Source organism: Macaca fascicularis, chromosome 5, assembly GCF_037993035.2.
Source record: "Macaca fascicularis isolate 582-1 chromosome 5, T2T-MFA8v1.1".
NCBI lineage: Eukaryota > Metazoa > Chordata > Mammalia > Primates > Cercopithecidae > Macaca > Macaca fascicularis.
Genome location: NC_088379.1, coordinates 126,922,027 through 126,936,929, shown reverse-complemented (window position 1 = coordinate 126,936,929; position 14,903 = coordinate 126,922,027). Strand labels below are relative to the sequence as shown.

The window sequence follows — 14,903 nt, the reverse complement described above, 5'->3', positions numbered from 1 at the left end:
ATTTACCTGTTCTGCCAGGTCTGGCACTAAGAAATCCTATCTTCCTCTTATTTCTTCTGTCTAATGACAGAGGTCCTGCTTTCAGGTTATGTTTAGGTTGGGAGTACTCTGCGTCATCTTGGATTCACATCATCACTTACTATGTTGCTTTTATAATCAGGAGGAGACCTACTGTCTGACACAGTCTGGACTGGTAGATGGTTGATTAATCAAAAAAGATAGTTAAGGGGTAAATCATAAAAAGAGAAAATATGTATACCTTGAACATTGCATTTTAACTTAAACTTATATACTCATTTGCCAATATTTTGAGGAAGGACCAAGGTCTTTTTTTTGTAAGTTTAGTTCCATGTTTTCTTACATAAAACTTATCCATAGTATATTGCCCAGGATCTCTGATTTTATGGTTATAGGATCCTTCCTTCCTTCCTTCCTTCCTTCCTTCCTTCCTTCCTTCCTTCCTTCCTTCCTTCCTTCCTCCCTCCCTCCCTCCCTCCCTCCTTCCCTCCCTCCCATTCTTCCCTTTCTTTCCTCCTTCCCTCCCTCCCTCCCTTTCTTCCCTCCTTCCTTCCTTTTTCCTTTGTTTTTCTTTTCCTGCTCCTTGCAGAACAAGGCTACCCCATAGGCAGTGTGCAGAGTAGCCCCAATTTTTTTATGTAAGTACATAAGATAAATGAATTTCATTAAAATGTTCTATTAGCAAAAAAGTATATAGAAATGAACAGTTAAAAAAGGAAATGAATAGTTTTAAAAATGTTTTCCAAGTATATTGCATTAAAATACTCTTTTTTTTTTTTTTTTTTTTTTTTTGAGACTGAGTCTGGCTCCGTCGCCCAGGCTGGAGTGCAGTGGCCGGATCTCAGCTCACTGCAAGCTCCGCCTCCCGGGTTTACGCCATTCTCCTGCCTCAGCCTCCCGAGTAGCTGGGACCACAGGCGCCCGCCACTTCGCCCGGCTAGTTTTTTGTATTTTTTAGTAGACATGGGGTTTCACCGTGTTAGCCAGGATGGTCTCGATCTCCTGACCTCGTGATCCACCCGTCTCGGCCTCCCAAAGTGCTGGGATTACAGGCTTGAGCCACCGCGCCCGGCCTAAAATACTCTTTAAAGTTGTAATTAATAGTTCCCTGATAAACCACTCAGAAAGTGAGAATGTGCGTGTTTCTGTTGGTTGAGTAAAACATTATTCTGCAAGTCAGGTGATTTCCAGTGTTTTGTGTTCAGTAAATTAAAGGAAGATCTAATCAAGTTGTCAGATCAATAAAAAACAATTTTTTGAAAACTTTTATTATACACATCAACTGGACACTTGTTAAAAATGCAGATATTTGACCCCACCTGTAAATCTAACTTTATGTGATTTATAATCAAACCTTTGTTACTTGAATTTCTCAGGTAATTAGCCTCAGGAACAACTATCACATCCTAATTTGCAGGATAGCTCAGAGGTTTGCCCCCTATAGGGTAGGTGAAGAGAACTAGTGTTTTGTTGATTGTCTGGTTTAATGCTAGTGTCCCTTCCTTCCACTCCCTCCTTTAAAACAAAGGTTCTCAGTCTTGCCTGCTAAGAATTACATACCAGAGTTTTTCAAACTGCTAGTCAAAACCAATTAGTGTGTTGCCAGTGCAGTTTTTAAAAAACAGAATAGATTAGAACATATCAGTGTATGACACAAATCTTTTAAGTTAGATACATTGCTTTATATGTTTATGTGTGAATGTATACCAGATTGTAATATAAAATTTATTGCTTGCTTTCCAAATAGCTTGAAAGCCACCGACCTAGAGTGTTTGTTAAAAACAGAGTTTCTGGCCAGGCACAGTGGCTTACACCTGTAATCCCAGCACTTTGGGAGGCCAAGGTGGGAGGTTTGCTTGAGCCCAGAAGTTCAACACTAGCCTGGGCAACATAGGGAGACCCCATTTCTGCAAAAAAAAAAAAATTAAAAATCAGCTAGGTATGGTGGTGTACACCTGTTGTCCCAGCTACTTGGAAGGCCAAATTGGGAGGGTCACTTGAACCTGGGAGGTTGAGGCTGCAGTGAGTCGTGATCATGCACTGCATTCCAGCCTGGGCAACAGATCAATGTCCTGTCTAAAAAAACAAACAAAAACAAAAACAAAAAACCAGCTCCCTGCATTATTTTAAAAGAAAGAAAGAAATTAAAAAAAAAAAAAATACAGATTCCTAGTTGAGTTACTTAAGTGGTTGTCAAATAAGTTTGGGAAGTATTGCTGAAAAGATGGTTATTATAAACACTGAGTCATCTGAAAAAACTTGATTTCTCTCCACAATAGCAGTTTTCCTAAAGATTCCATATAGGTTACCATCTTCTTTATTTATCTAAAAAACTATTTTGAGAATACACATAAGAGATGGTGCATGGAATTCAGATAATAGACTAAACTTACAGGGTATTTTGCTTTTTGCTTATGTAATTTTTTTTTTTTCCCCCAGACAGAGTCTCGCTCTGTAGCAAGACTGGAGTGCAGTGGCATGATTTCGGCTCACTGCAACCTCTGCCTTGGGGGTTGAAGCGATTCTCCTGCCTCAGCCTCCCAAGTAGCTGGGACTACAGGCACGCACCACCACGCCCACCTAATTTTTTTGTATTTTTAGTAGAGATGGGGTTTCACCATGTTGGACGGGATGGTCTCGGTCTCTTGACCTCGTGATCCGCCCACTTCGGCCTCCCAAAGTGCTGGGATTACAGGCGTCAGCCATCGCGCCCAGCCTTGCTTATGTAAGTTTTAAAAAAACCTTTCTTTATGAAAATAAACTGGCCGGGAGCTATGGTTCACGCCTGTAATCCTAGCAGTTTGGGAGGCCAAGGTGGCAGATTGCTTGAGCCCACGATTTGAAGACCAGCCTGGGAAACATGGCGAAGCCCCATCTCTACAAAAAATAGAAAAATTAGCCCAGCGTTGTGGCACGCACCTCTAGTCCCAGCTACTCTGGGGTCTAAGGCAGGAGGATCGTTTGAGCCCAGGAAGTCAAGGCTGCAGTGAGCTGTGATTGCACCACTGCACTCCAGCCTGGGTGACGGAGGGAGACATTGCCTCTAAATAAATAAACAAACTATTTTAACTCATTAGATGAGTATATCGTTAGTTGAGTGGTACCCACAAATATACTAGGATCGTTTTGAATCTTCTTTCCCAAATTTAAAAACATGGAAGTTTCCTGCCATTTGTTCAAGATATTTTGTCTTTCTAATCTGAGTGTCTGCACATAAGCATTCAGTAAATATATGTTGAATGTCTGGAGCCAGGGAAAACGTTGTGTAGCTTATTTTTAACATGTCTGAATTTTTTAGTTACTAATGAAGTGCTTGGTCTTAAACTTCCTTAGATGTTGTCTGAAAGTGTCACATCTATCCAGGGTGGTTGTGTAGGAAAAGACAGCTATGATGAAATCGTGGTGTCCACATATTCAGGTACAGTAAATGATAATAAGTAATTGAAGAAAGAGTCAGCAACAAAAAAATCTAAACTTAATAAACTGCTTTTGATGTCTCTTTTTTAAAAAGAGTTATAGTAGTCCCCCCTTATTCATAGGGAATCTGTTCCAAGACCCCTAGTGGAAGCCTCAAACCTCAGATAGTGCTGAACCCTGTGTATATTTTTTTCCTATACCTACATGCCTGTGATAAAGTTTAACTTACAAATTAGGCATAGTACAAGATTAACAATAATGAATAATAAAATAGAGCAATTATAACAATATGCTTAACATCACTACTCTTGCGCTTTGGGGCCCTTATTAAATAAAGTAAGGTTACTTGAACCCACGCACTATGATACGGCAACAGTTGATCTGATAACTGGTTTGGCTTCTAAGGGAACAATAGATAGGCTGGTAGCAGGTATCATATACAGCAGGTGATATGTTGGACAAAGGGATGATTTACATCCTGGGCAGAATGGAGCAGGATGGCGTGAGATTTTATCACCCTATTCAGAATGTTGTACAATTTAAAACTTAGGACTTATTTCTGGAATTTTCCATTTAATATGTTCAGCCTACCATTGACTATGGGTTACTTAAATGCAGAAAGTGGAATCGTGGATAAGGGGAGGCTGCTGTGTTAATCAATCACTCTTACTTATAGCATTAAAAACTTTCTTGGTTAAAAAATTAGGAGAAAGTATAGGCTTCTTGATTTATAAAATAGTTGATATTTGAATAATACTTTTTAAGAGTGTTTAGCATGTCACTCTTACCTTTATTAAATTATCTTATTTGATTTAAAGAGAAGTACTTATTGAGATTTATTTTATGTTTTGGACTATGTATGTGCCTGATAAAAAAACTTTTATTTTGAGACAGGGTCTCAAAAACTTGCCAAAACTTCTTTTGAATTGGTAATTTTTGCATCCTCATAGTAGTCATGTGAGAGTTTAAATTTCCATGAAAGTAATTTTTAAAAGGCAATTCTTATTTTTCAGCTATTTTTGAAATTGCTAGACTATGTTGACTTACTCCATATTTTAAATCTGTTAAGAAGTAAAAGATTCCCTTCATTATAGTATTATGGTATTTCAGGCAAAAAAAAAAATGATATCGTGAAATGCTTAAGTAATTTCTCTATAGTCTGAATATTTTCCAGCTTGATTTTGTGTTTTGTTTTTGAATGAAGTCCTAGGGTTAAGATAGGCTGATATTAGTGGACAAAGGGGCATGTACATTGGAGTTTCTGCTACACAATGCATAATTTATCTTTTTTAACACCAGCAGTACTAAGTGGTGCGTGACTGTAATTCATCTCTACAGGCTGGGTTACAGGTCTGACAACAGAGCCCATTCATAAGGAAAGTGGACCAGGAGAAGAACTAAAATTTAATCAGGAGATGCAGAATAAAATTTCTTCCTTACGGTAACTTTGAGTTTTTTATTTGCTTTTTTAAAAATCTCATGAATTGTGTGGTTGTTGCTTTTTATTACTTATAGATGGAGTATATTTTATTGGAAGGAATTATATAATTAATTAATCACCTTTTAAAATGAAAGTTTACAGTTTTGAGAAAATTAGCAGTAAGTGCTGATTAATATTTTGGAGATAGAAGTATAGTGTTTTGTATGCCTTATTCTGAATTGACTTTTTCTTAGGTCAAGAGTTGTATTTTTCATTTTTTTTTTTAATGTCATAGACACTTGTAGTGTTTTATTTTTTGATTTTCACAGACATTAGAAATAAATCAACACAGATGGCTGTATTATTTCTCATTAACTCTAACATTTACTCTTCCTGTGGACCCTTCTGAATCTGTAATGTTGGCTTATAAATTTTCTTAACTGGAACTGAGTAATGTTGACTCCCCTAGACACAAGAATTGCTTTTATGGTATGCTCAATTTGACGTGTGCTATGAAAAGGGGGACCTCAAACTCAAATAAAGATGCTTCATACAATAAAGAAGTAGGAGTTGCTGAAATTTTAATGACTGCTCTCCCCATTTCAACCCATGCTGACCTTTTGTGGAGTGAAGGATGATCTTTTTTTGGTGGTAGTTGAAGGCTACAGAAACTTTTAAGGCAGCAAATGCCACAAGTACTAGTAGCACAAGCCATTTCACCAAAGCCACCAGAGAGCAAGCTGTAATGTTCATGCAAACAAGTATGCCAGATTCATTCAGGATATCCTACTTCATGCAACAAGGATACAAGTATAGTTAATGACTACTCTCTCACATCCTCAATATAGTACCTTTTATTTATAACCAAGTCTACCATTTCTTGATTCCACACTGGAATGTAAGCTTTACGAGAAGCTCATGTCTGATTTGTTCATTTGATACCCAAACACTGCTAGGTACATAGGAGTTAATATGTAATATTTAGCAGTAAATATTCTTTAATGAATGAATCTTTTCCTTTGTTCATCACACAAATCCCTTCCAAGCTCCTCCCTAGACTTTTCCTCCTACATTGTGGCTAGTTAAGCCTCATGTTGTTCTATCCCAATGACTGTTCACTCCATTTGCATGTGGACCTTCCCCTTAACTGGAGCTCTAAGCAATGCCTGTGTAGTTCAGTCTCAGCAGAATCCTCTCCAACACTTGGTAGTTAAGCTGTACCACTGGCTCATGATCATCCTTGTGGTCCCCAAAATGCTAATATTCTGCAGCTTCCTTTTTATTTTTTTATGTCTTCCCTAGTGTCTTACTGAAAGTTACATGTTTACTAGCTTCACACATTTTGTCTCTTTTCATTAAGTCTAGTATGTTCTGCAATATTAATTTCTCTTTAGTATAATAAATTTCTCTTCTGATTAGTATTTTATGTAACTGTACTAAGATTCCTGTGTTAAGATTGATTATTTTGTAGCCTAACATGATATTTAAAACTCTCTATTAATATTGCTAGTATGGGACTGAGTACGTGTTTTAATTTTTGGGTTAAGGATAAATAATGTGGAATCATTTAGTCAGTCATAGAAGCAAAAATTTTGTTCCCTTTATTTTTATTTTATTAGCTCAACTAATAAAAACACATTTTGTAAAAGCAAATGTCTCAAATTTTTGTAAACATTCTAAGGACCTCAAATGTTTATACTTACATTTGACAAATTTGTGTATGTTTTTCTCCAGGAATGAGTTGGAACATCTGCAGTATAAGGTATTGCAGGAAAGAGAGAATTATCAGCAGTCTTCTCAATCAAGCAAAGCAAAATCAGCAGTACCTTCCTTTGGTATAAATGATAAATTTACACTAAATAAAGATGATGCCAGTTATAGCCTTATCTTAGAGGTACAGACTGCAATAGATAATGTCTTAATACAGGTAAGCAAAATGTCTAATTTCTTAGTTTTATGACTGGATCTATTTTACAAACCAGTCATATGTACTAATTATTATTGAACATTTTTAGTTTTAGACAGTAATTTTTTATTTTTTTATTTTTATTTTTTTGAGACAGAGTCTTACTCTGTCGCCTAGACTGGAGTGCAGTGGTGCAATCTCAGCTCACTGTAACCTCCGCCTCCCAGGTTCAAGTGATTCTCCTGCCTCTCAGCCTCCCGAGTAGCTGGGACTGCAGGTATGTGCCACCACGCCTGGCTAATTTTGTATTTTTAGTAGAGACAGGGTTTCACCATGTTCGCCAGGCTGGTCTTGGACTCCTGACCTCAGGTGATCCACCTGCCTCGGCCTCACAAAGTGCTGGGATTGCAAGCGTGAACCACGCCATCCAGCCATAGACAGTAATTTTAAATGTTTATGGCCTTTTAATCTATTGTTTGCTCATAGATTATTTGAATTGTATTTTTACTTTTTATTTATGTACTTAATAAACCAAAGATGGGCTTACATTTTAAGAAAAAATAGAAAAGACAGTAAGGTTTTTCTTCTTTGGCTACCCTCTGGGAGAATCTTAACAAAGATGTGACTTAGAAAACTACCATATTTAACGCCCTTGCTAGAACTTTTTCTTTTTAAGCCCCAAACGTTAAAGTACAGCTTGCTCATTAACCCAATAGTTTCTGGCAGGTCAACAGGCAAAGTAGAAAATCCTAAAGGGTGAAATTTAGGGGTAATAATGTATGACTCCATTCATCAATGTATACATTTGCTGACTTATTTAAATTAGAAGGTATTCAGGAAGTAGAAAAGAATAATAGGATGAATAGAAAACAAGCAACAGATAGTAAACCAATCACAAAATGAGAACATAATAAATTGGAGGAAGAGAAGGTTTAAAAAGATGTAATGAAGATATCAGATTATTTTAAAAAACCTAAAGGCAGAAAACTCTCTTAAGTAATGCTAGCTCACGGGTTGTTGCATTGAGCAACTCTGGGAATGCCATTCACGTAGAACACAGTGCAACAGCTTTGTCCTAGAAACTGCCTCTCCAGAGGAGACCAAAAATTATCTTCTTTCTGTGTTACAGGTGAAATTGAAACTGCTAAAAATGAATCAGAATGGCCATGTGATTATTTGTAGCTCATAGTAACATTTTTAGTACTTTACAAAAATAAGTGGGACAATTGGACTTCTAAGGGGGTGGTAAGAGATTATATTCTGTGATTTTTATATTCCAAGTTAGAACAAAACAGGTGATTGTAAAATAACATTTATTCTTTATTATATTTATTTTCTAGAAGTATATACTATCAAGTATAAATTAAGAGAATTCATACTCTCAGATTTAAAGATGAATATAAACTAGAACTAAGGAGAACTCTTAGAGAAAACATAATTTATGAACATTTTTAAGTTTTCCATCTAAACCTTCTTTTTTTTAATATTGACTGTAGAGTGATGTTCCAATAGATTTACTTGATGTGGATAAAAATTCTGCTGTTGTTAGCTTTAGCAGCTGTGATTCTGAGGTGAGTAAAAAATATAAAAGAATTCTTCACATGCTTTCATTTCTATTATGCCATTTTGATTAAAGTCTATAAATGCTGTTAGGTTTTGATGTTTCTTTTTCAGTCATTTCTTATGTAACCTCTCCTTCAAAATCTGTGTCGGTTCTCTTTCCCTGTCCTCAGTCGAGAAACCTAGTGTTGTCCTAGATTCCTTCCTTTCTGTGATCTGTTACAGGTTGATATCTCTTATGTGAAATGCTTGGGACCAAGAAGTATTTTGGATTTTGGATTTTTTTAGGTTTTGGAATATTTGTTTTATACTTACTGGTTCAGCACCCCAAATTTGAAAATCTGAAATTCTGAAATGCTCCAGTGAGCGTTTCCTTAAAGTATTATCTTGGCACTCAAAAAGTTTAGGGTTTTGGAGCATTTTAGATACTCAGTTTGGGAATGTTCAGCCTATAGACCCAATTAGTCAGTTTCTGTCAGTTCTACCTCCATGGCTTTCATACTTCTACTTGGCTTCATTCCTACCCCTGTTAACTTAGTCCAGGCCTGTATCATGTCTTCCTTGAACTACTTTATACATTTCTCTGCCTCTAGTCTTGCCTCTGACTTCTGGGATATGCTGTATGTACACTACCACCAGAAAGTCTTCCTTCCTAAAACACAAACATCACTGTATCTTTCTTTTCTCAAAACCTTTTAAATATTCCTGATTTCCTGCTAGATATAAATATAGATTCCTTATTGTGGCATAGAAAACTTTCCATGATTCAGCTCTTGATTACATCTCTAACTTCTCTCTCACTGGCTGCTACCACCCCTCCCATGCACATTATTTCTGCCAAACTGAAGTTCTTAAAATTCCTGAAAATGCTATATAGTTTCACACATCCCTGCATTGGAACATGATCTGTTGCTTCCCCCGCTCTTCCTGCCCTGCCCCACTTTTTCTAGGCTTGTTGAATGCGTAATAAACTTCATTCAACAGACTTTTATTGAGCACTTAACATGTGCACAGTACCTGAGATGAGATCACGTCAGTGCTTTTGGACATGCTTTCTGTATCTCTTCTTTCTGCTTAGTACTAGCCGATAAGCAGTCTCAGAGCTACGTGTGACTCCTGAAGAGAAGTCAAGGTATAGATAAGGTTTGGATTAATTGCATTGGAGAAGGCAAGCCAGAGCAGGAGGAGATGGTAGCTGGAGTTGGTGGGTAGTTGTATTAATATGTATTTTATTTTTATTTTTATGCATTGGCACTGCTGCAGAATATATTTTACTTATTTGGTTTTTGTTACTTATTTACTTTTTTTAAGACATGGTCTCACTCTGTTGCGCAGGCTGGAGTGCAGTGGCGTGATCATGGCTCACTGCAGCCTCGACCTCCTGGGCTCAAGCAGATCCTTCCACCTCAGCCTTCCAAGTAGCTGGGACTACAGGCACAAGCCACCATGCCTGGCTGATTTTGAAATTTTTTGTAGAGACAGGGTCTTCCTATGTTGCCCAGGCTGGTCTCAAACTCCTGGGCCTAAGTGATCCTCCCACCACAGCCTGCCAAAGTGCTGGGATTATAGGCATGAGCCACCATGTCTGGCCTTATATATTTTTTAAAAAGGAGGAATAAAAGAGTAGATAAAGTAAAATATTGATAGATATAAGAATACTTTTCTTTCTTTCTCTTTCTTTTTCATTCTTTCTTTTTCTTTCTTTCTTTTTCGTTCTTTCTTTCTTTTTCTTTCTTTCTGTCTTTTTTTTTTTTTTTTTTTTTGACGGAGTCTTACTCCATCACCCAGGCTGGAGTGCAGCGGCACAATCTCAGCTCACTACAACCTCCGCCTCCCAGGTTCAAGCAATTCTCCTGTCTCAAGACTCCCAAGTAGCCGGGACTACACACACACGCCACCACACCCGGCTAATTTTTGTATTTTTAGTAGAGATGGGGTTTTGCCATGTTGGTCAGGCTGGTCTTGAACTCCTGACCTCAGGTGATCCACCCACCTTGGCCTCCCAAAGTGCTGGGATTACAGGTGTGAGCCACCATGCCCAGCCTATTTTTCAATGTAACTTCATAGTAAAAATTTTATTTTTAATAAGAGATTTTATAACAGTTGTATTACATTATCAATATATGGTTTGTCATCCCTGTTTGAGAACAAAACACAAAAGATATGGCCTACATTTTTATGATTATTTAGAAAATCAAGTTAACATAAACTTAAGATCTTTGATTCTTAAGTTACTATGAAAGATTAATCTGTTTTAATTACATCACTGAAGGATTTTTTGAAATGACTATTTCATACTAATTTAAAATATGTTTTCTAGGACAGTGGCTTTAAAAAAACTTATGGAGATTTCAGGTGTACACAAAAGTAGAAAGACTAGTATAATAACTTGCATGTACCCATCACTAATTTTCAACATATGGTTAGTCTTTTTTTTTTTTTTTTTCAGAGATGGAGGTCTTACTGTGTCACCTAGGCTGAAGTGCAGTGGTGTGATCATAGCTCATTGCAGCCTCAAACTTCTAGGCTCAAATTTACCTTCTTGTCTCATTCTCCTGAGTACATAGGACCATAGGCATATGCCATGATCCCCGGCTAATTTTTTTTTATTTTTTTACATTTTGTAGAGATGGGGCCTCACTTTGTTGCCCAGGCTGGTCTTGAACTCCTAACTTTAAGCTGTCCTTACACCTCCCAGCCTCCCAAAGTGCTGGGATTACAGGTGTGAGCCACCATGCCCAGCCCAGTCTTATTTTCTCATGCTCTTCACCCTCTCCTTCCCCACTCCCAAACCTCATCCCAAACATGTTATCTGTATCATTTATCAATAAACACTGTAGTATATAACGTTTGTTTTTAATCATACAAGAATATATTTACGGCTTGGCACCGTGGTTCGTATGTGTAATCCCAGCACTTTGGGAGCCCAAGGCAGGTGGATCACCTGAGGCCAGGAGTTCAAGATCAGCCTGGCCAACATGGTAAAACACCCTCTTTACTAAAAATACAAAACAAGTAGCTGGATGTGGGGGCACGCGCCTGTACTCCCAGCTATTCAGGAGGCTGAGGTATGAGAGTCAATTGAACTCAGGAGGCAGAGGTTGCATTGAGCTGAGATCACACCACTGCACTCTAGCCTGGGCAACACAGCAAGACTCTGTCTCAAAAAAAAAAAAAAAAAAAAGAATATATTTACTTTTAAATTGATCGGTCCTCTCTGTTGAGTTTAAATGATTTGAAATTGTAATGTTTGAGTTTTATATTTTATATTACCATCCTTTTCATTTCTTTGATTATTTAATAAAAATAGAGAAATAGTCTCGAAAATAACATATAAATTATCTTACATTGCTATGTCTGTTTTTGTAATCCACGAACCTAGCTACATTTCTCTATTTCTAGTAGTTTAATATTCAGTTTCAAGAAGTTATAATATTTGAAGGAACTCCTCTAGGTTAGTTCAACAAACATGTATTAAGTGCTTACAGTGTGCCAGGCACTGTGCCATTTGCTGGGAATAGAGAGAAGAGATACTTTCTTTCCTCCGTAAGTATTTGTGAAAAATCCAAGAGATTCAATATCAAACTCTGATGTATGTGCCTTTATAGTATAAACATTTTGTATTAGTCCATTTTCACACTGCTGATAAAGACATATCCAAGATGGGACAATTTACAAAAGAAAGAGGTTTATTGGACTCACAGTTCCACCTGGCTGGGGAGGCCTCACAATAATGGCAGAAGGTGAAAGGCACATCTCACATGGTGGCAGACAAGAGAGAATGAGAGCCAAGAGAATGGAGTTTATAAAAACATCAGACCTCATGAGACTTATTCACTACCATGAAAAACAGTATGGCAGAAACCACCCTCACGATTCAGTTTTCTCCCACTGGGTCCCTCCCACAGCACATGGGAATTACAGAAGTACAATTCAAGATGAGATTTGGGTGGGGTCACAGCCAAACCATATCATTCCACCCCTGCACCTCCCAAATTTCATGTCCTCACATTTCAAAACCAATCGTGCCTTCCCAAAAGTCCCCCAAGTCTTAACTCATTTTTGCATTAACTCAGAAGTCCACAGTCCAAAGTCTCATCTGGGACAAGGCAAGTCCCTTCTGCCTATGAGCCTGTAAAATCAAAAGCAAGTTAGTTACTTCCTAGATACAGTGGGGGTACAGGCATTGGGTAAATACAACCATTCCTAATGGGAGAAATTGGCCAAAATAAAGGGGCTACAGGCCCCATGCAAGTCCAAAATCTAGCAAGGCAGTCAAATCTTAAACCTCCAAAATGATCCTTTGACTTCATGTCTCACATCTGGGTCACATTGATGCAAGAGGTGGGCTCCTATGGCCCTGGGCAGCTCCACCCCTGTGACTTTGCACGGTACTCCCCACTCCTGGGTTCTTTCATAGTCTGGCATTAAATGTCTGTGACTTTTCCAGGCTCACAGTGCAAGCTGTTGGTGGATCTACCATTCTGGGGTCTGGAAGACAATGGCCCTCTTCTCACAGCTCCATTAGGCAGTGCCCCAGTAGAAACTCTATGTTGGGGCTCCAACCCCACATTTTCCTTCCACACTGCCCTGGACAGGTCCTCCGTGAGAGCCCCGCCCCTGCAGCAAATTTCCGCTTGAACATTCAGGTGTTTCCATACATCTGCTGATATCTAAGCGGAGGTTCCCAAACCCCAATTCTTGACTATTGTGCACTGACAGGCTCAACAACACAGGGAAGCTGCCAAGGCTCAAGGCTTCTGAAGCCACAGGCCAGGCTCTGCGTTGGCCCCTTTCAGCCACGGCTATAGTGACTGGGACACAGGGCACCAAGTTGCTAGGCTGCACACAGCATGGAGATCCTGGGCCTAGCCCACAAAACCACTTTTTCCTCCTAGGCCTCCAGGCCTGTGGTGGGAGGGGCTGCCATGAAGACCTCTGACATGCTCTGGATACATTTTCCCCATTGTCTTGATGATTAATGTTCGGCTCGTCATTACTTATGCAAATTTCGACAGCCAACTTGAATTTCTCAGAAAATGGGATTTTCTTTTCTATTGCATTGTTAAGCTACAAATTTTCTGAACTTTTATGATCTCCTTCCCTTATAAAACAATGCTTTCAACAGCACCCAAGTCACTTCTTGAATGCTTTGCTGCTTAGAAATTTCTTCTGCCAGATACCCTAAATTATCTCCCTTCAAAGTTCCACACATCTATAGGACAGGGGCATAATGCTGCCAGCCTCTTTGCTAAAACATAGTAAGAGTCACCTTTGCTCCATTTCCCAACAAGTTCCTCATCTCCATCTGAGATCACCTCAGCCTGGATTTCATTGTCCACATCACTATCAGCATTTTGGACACAGCCATTCAATAAGTCTCTAGGAAGTTTCACACTTTCCCACATTTTCCTGTCTTTTTCTGAGTGCTCCAAACTGTTCCAGCCCCTGCCTGTTACCCAGTTCCAATGTCACTTCCACATTTTTGGGTATCTCTATAGCAGCACCACACTCTACCAGTACCAATTTACTGTGCTAGTCAATTTTTACACTGCTGATAAAGACATACCAGGAACTGGACAATTTACAAAAGAAAGAGGTTTATTGGACTCTCAATTCCACCTGGCTGAGGAGGCCTCACAATCATGGAGGAATGTGAAAGGCATATCTCACATGGTGGCAGACAACAGAAAAGAGAATGAGAGCCAAGAGAAAGGGATTTCCCCTTATAAAACCATCAGCTCTTATTCATTGCCATGAGAGCAGTATGGGAGAAACTGGCCCCATGATTCAATTATCTCCCACTGGGTCCCTCCCATAACACATAGGAATTACGGGAGTACAGTTCAAAATGAGATTTGGGTGGGGACACAGCCAAACCATATCACATTTGGTGTTTGCATTGTCAGATTTTTAGAAGAATTCTTAATGTTTAAAAATGTTATCATAAAAACTCAAGATGGAAAGAGCATGAGCTTTAGATAGGAATTTGAATTCCAGTTTCATCACTTAATGGCTGTGGGGAAGTTATTTAACTCCTCATAACCTCAGTTTCTTCATCTGTTAAAGCTTAATTAGTAAAACTTAGTGCATAGGGTTTTTGTAAGTATAAGTTAGAACATGTTTCAAAAGCACTTAGCACCAGTGACAGATACTTAAGTAAATGGTAACCATTATTATTACTGATGCCTTTTTTTTGTTGCTAAAAACATGGATTCATTCTTTTCCTCCACTTTGTATTCTTCCCAGTCAAATGACAACTTCCTTCTCGCCACTTATCGGTGCCAGGCAAATACTACAAGGCTGGAACTCAAGGTAAAAATATTAGAAATTACCTTTACTTGAATGTTTAAATTTCCTTTTTCCTGCTGGTATGTCTTATAACATATGATATTATTTGTTTGCATTTAATTTCTCCCTGAAATGAATTGTTTTGGAGTAATGAATTTTGAATGACCAGTTAGGATATAATTTAGCCCAGACCACAATCTCTGCTATTATTTCTTAATCACCTTCTCTAAAATTATTGATTTTTATTTTTTAAATAGAAATTGGGTTTTGCCATGTTGCCCAGGTTGGTCT

The 14,903-nt window shown here is 38.3% G+C and overlaps 1 protein-coding gene across 6 annotated transcripts in view; it reads left to right on the top strand.

Moving 5' to 3' along the window:
- Positions 1–14,903, top strand: part of BBS7 (Bardet-Biedl syndrome 7) — a 54,634-nt gene that overhangs the window by 18,824 nt on the left and 20,907 nt on the right. For all 6 annotated transcript variants that reach the window (XR_012435049.1, XM_074040391.1, XM_074040390.1 and 3 more), the window contains 5 exons: positions 3,352–3,436; positions 4,774–4,876; positions 6,590–6,782; positions 8,258–8,332; positions 14,571–14,636. Coding sequence is in view for 5 of the 6 variants with exons in the window: in XM_074040391.1 (XP_073896492.1) it covers positions 3,352–3,436; positions 4,774–4,876; positions 6,590–6,782; positions 8,258–8,332; positions 14,571–14,636 (522 nt within the window). In the remaining variant the exon portion in view is untranslated. The remainder of the gene's footprint in view (positions 1–3,351; positions 3,437–4,773; positions 4,877–6,589; positions 6,783–8,257; positions 8,333–14,570; positions 14,637–14,903) is intronic.